This window comes from Bufo bufo, chromosome 3 (genome assembly GCF_905171765.1).
Source record: "Bufo bufo chromosome 3, aBufBuf1.1, whole genome shotgun sequence".
Lineage (NCBI taxonomy): Eukaryota > Metazoa > Chordata > Amphibia > Anura > Bufonidae > Bufo > Bufo bufo.
Window position 1 is genome coordinate 244,116,777 of NC_053391.1, and position 3,932 is coordinate 244,120,708.

The 3,932-nt window shown below is 42.6% G+C and overlaps 1 protein-coding gene across 1 annotated transcript; it reads left to right on the forward strand.

Moving 5' to 3' along the window:
- The first annotated feature begins 2,552 nt into the window (after positions 1 to 2,552).
- LOC120993718 (olfactory receptor class A-like protein 1) lies at positions 2,553 to 3,521 on the forward strand. Its single transcript, XM_040422190.1, has one exon. It carries the CDS (start codon positions 2,553 to 2,555, stop codon positions 3,519 to 3,521), a length of 969 nt encoding a protein of 322 aa, XP_040278124.1.
- The last annotated feature ends 411 nt before the right edge of the window (positions 3,522 to 3,932 follow it).

The following is a 3,932-nucleotide window of genomic DNA, read 5'->3' on the forward strand; positions in this document are numbered from 1 at the left end:
TTTTTAGCATGGATGCATGCTCTATTTTGTCTGTGTTCACGGTCCATCATGCCCATTATAGTCTATGGGTCCATGAAATTATGGATGCCTTCCGTGTTTCATCTGTGGTTCACAGATCATTAGGAAGAGATGCTTTGAAAATTATTTTTAAGCTGTTCAGTGTCAGTGACATACGGACAGCAAAAAACCGACACAAGGACCACACACGGATCCATCATGGACATCTTAACAGAGGCATCACTGATTTAAACACAGACACGGATGTGTGAATGAGGCTTTATACACTGCTCATTTCTAGAGGTTACGACCATCGGTGCAGAGCAGATAGAAGGTGGCAAAGACAGGAGTTGCTTTGCATGTTGCCTATGTGTGCTCCCATGGTCCTGGCCTCCTGAGAGGCCTGTGCTTTTTCCAATAGCGGCCACTGGTACTGAATTGCAGCAGTGGCCGTAACCCCTGCATATGAGAGTGTGATGGAAAAATTAATCAATGCAATATGGACAATCACAACACATTAGTAAGTGTCTTGTATTAACTTCCTCTACATAATAGATGCCATTTGCTGAAGTGAGACAGTCATTTAATAAAGTGAGACAATCTCTTTACTCTATGGGCCTATCACAGTGTAGGCTGGCTGCAGGCCCTCTCGCATACTACTGCAGGCTCTCTCCTGTGTACACTGGTTGCTTGGGGCTGCGTGCTGGCTGTGGCCTCTTTGTCCTGTGTGTGAACTGTTGCCTGTGTTTGTGTTTCCCACATTCATATCTCTGAAGTTCCTGTCACCAGTGCCATGCAGGCTGACTACATGCACTTTGTTTACTGGTTATGGGCGTTCCCATGTAAGCTGGTTTGGTGATGCGTGCTGGCTGCGGCCTTGTGTGTGTACATGGTCTGAGTATGGATGCTACTAGTTTATTGTATCAATGTGGTTCCGTCACTCCTTGTTGTGTAGGCTGGCTGCCTGATACCTCATACTGGCTATGGGTTTTCCCGTGTATGCTGGTTGTTGTTTGGGGTGTGCTGGGTGCAGCATACTGTGACTGGTGTGAACTGACACTTGTTTTATGGTTCTTGTTACTCCTGGTTTTGGTGAGGTTAACATTTCCTGGTCTGGGCCTGTCAGTCTGTCTCCAGCTTTGCTGGGTGCAGGAGTTATGCACCTGACCTGGTCCTGGGTCATTCCATCTGCCTGTCTGTGTGGCCACCTACTTTGTCATCATAGTCTCCTTGTCTAGTTCTGTGTTTGGTCTGTGACTGCCATGTGCCTTCCTGCATGGGGCCCAGACATTTGCCTGTCTGTTCCATGTCTTGTCCATTGCTTCTGTGTTTGGTCTGTGGCAACCATGTTTTGTCCTGCATGGGGTCCAGACATCTTCCTGTCTTGTGTATCTAAGTCACCTTGTCTGGTTCCGTGTTTGGTCTGTGACCGCCATGTATCTTCCTCCATAGGGTCCACACGTTTGCCTGTCTGTGCAGCTATGCCTGTGTCGGCCATGTCTCGTTTCGCGTGGGGAACAGGCATCTGCTAGTCCTGTCTGTTTATTTCATGTACAGTATGTTCTATGCCTTCAGTGAGAGGGCTCCTGGGTTCTCTGGAGGGAGGACATCTAGTCTGTGTGCAGCTCTGCCTGTGATCACCATGTGTTGTTCCATATGGGGTCCAGGTATCTGCTTGTCTTTCTGTTTGGGCAGCTCTGCCTCAGACTGCCATGTGTTGTTCTGCATGGGGTCCAGGCAGCTGCTTGTAGGCTGGTTCCCCTTTGTCCTGTCTGTACTGTGTCCTGTGCAGTTTATTCTGGTTCCAGAACGTGTGTTTGGGCTCCAGTCCTTGTTTGTATGGACTGCTTTGTGTGGACTACTGGTCTCTGCAGGTAAGTAGCCAAGTGCATCGGGACCATCCTGGAGGTGCAACCAGTGAGCCTCAACTAAGATTATTCCCACCATCTGGGACTCTGTAAAGAACAGGGCTTACTGCATCTCTGGCCCCTGGGTTTGGCCCCAAGTAAAACCGGTGCACTTGGTCCAGTGGTATTTCCGGACACTGGTCCCTTACCCGCTTGTCCAGTTTCCTGCTTTGCCTTGATCTCTGTCATAAAGTATTTGTTTTGGTCATTGTCATGTCTTTGTCTCTGCTTGCCTTGTGTGTTTGTTTGCTAGAGATGTTCTAGCAGTCAGTAGGGTCCTCGCTGGAACATGACTGGGTCCTCAAACACGTGAATTTTGAACTGGCATTTTTTTTCACCAGTAAAAAAAATGATAATAACTAATATCCATATACAGTTATTTTTGGCCACTTGCAATTTTAACAAGTTTTTTTTTTTGCTTTTTTTTCAAGGTGATGTGAAAACGCCAGAAAAAACGTCAAGTGCTACATCTGGATCTGGCATCTTTACAGCAAAAATCACACTTAAAGTCCAAAGTGAAGAAAAAAAACTGCAAAAACCTATGTATAGAAGTACTCTATGCAAACATAGAAGTGCAGGGATACACCATTAAACTAACTGCATCTGTGTACTAAAAATTACCATTACGACTATATATAGTCTTTTGTCATGGATACTCATCTTCTGATTAAAGCTCTGGCCTTTATTCTTTTGATAATTGTTGGAATTCCTGGAAATGTTTTCATCCTCCTAAAATTTACTTACATGAAAATAATTGAGAAGAAGCTTCTACCAGCTAATATCATCCTAATGGTCCTTGCCCTATCCAATCTTTTAGTGGTTTTCTCCCGTGTCATACCACAATCTCTAAATGCTATTGGAGTAAAAGACTTACTGGATGATACGAAGTGTAAACTGGTTCTTTTCATCTTTAGGGTCAGTAGAGCCATGTCTATTTGTGTAACCAGTTTCCTCAGTTGTCACCAGTGTGTTCTTGTTGCTCCCGTTAACAGATATTGGACATACTTGAAACGAAAGTTATCTAAAAATGTTACTCTTATTATAATCCAAATCTTAGCCATGAATGTTTTTCTCTATCCTTCTACTGTTTTGTATGGACGGGCTAAATCCAATTATACTTCACCATATTCATTACATCTGGTTCATTGTGATGTAGACTTTATAACCTATGTCTCCTTTATCTTAAATGGGTCTGTATTCATCATTCGGGATATCATATTCGTAGGACTAATGACATTGTCAAGCAGTTACATGGTTTCTATATTGTATCAGCATGGAAAAAATATTAAAGGCAAGCGCAGTTCTGACCAGCTTCAGAGAAAGTCTGCAGAACATCGGGCCTCCAGGGCAGTTATTTTATTGGTAGTGCTATATGTTTTTTTATATGGCATAGATAATTCTATGTGGATCTATACTCTTACACTGTCTGATGTCAGACCTGAAATAAATGACACACGGATATTCCTTGCAGCCTCATATTCTGCCCTAAGTCCTGTTGTTATTATTGCCACAAATCCAAAACTTCACAAAGGAACCCAAAATGTATGGAGAAAGAAAATGAATGAGAGTCAGAAAAGTGGTGTTATGGTGTCTGTCAGCAATATAAGTTTATCTTGATCTGACAGCTAATGTGTATAGTAACTTACTTATGATCTAATGTGTATTATTAAGATTGTGCCCAGAAAAAAAAATCACAAAAAATAATAATAAAACAGCTATCACTTAAAAATATACACGAAGATGAATATTATTTAGTAAACTGCTTCCTTAATGTTTGACTTCTCAGTCTTCACTCTTCTAGTTTGAAAGCCTGCATCTCTGATGGTATACAGTTGCATTACTATGGCGTGGGCAGCTTACACATCTGAAAAAGCATTATCCATGCTGAACAGTATATAGAAGTTTTAGAACAACATATCCTCCAATCCAGAAAGTGTTTTTTTTAAGGGAAGGCCTTACATATTTCAGCAAGACAATGCTAAACCACATACTGCATCCATCACAACAACATGGCTTCACAGAAGAGTC

Bases quoted from the DNA above. Each gene is read 5' to 3' on its own strand.
- LOC120993718 (XM_040422190.1), top strand. From the start codon at position 2,553: ATGGATACTCATCTTCTGATTAAAGCTCTGGCCTTTATTCTTTTGATA.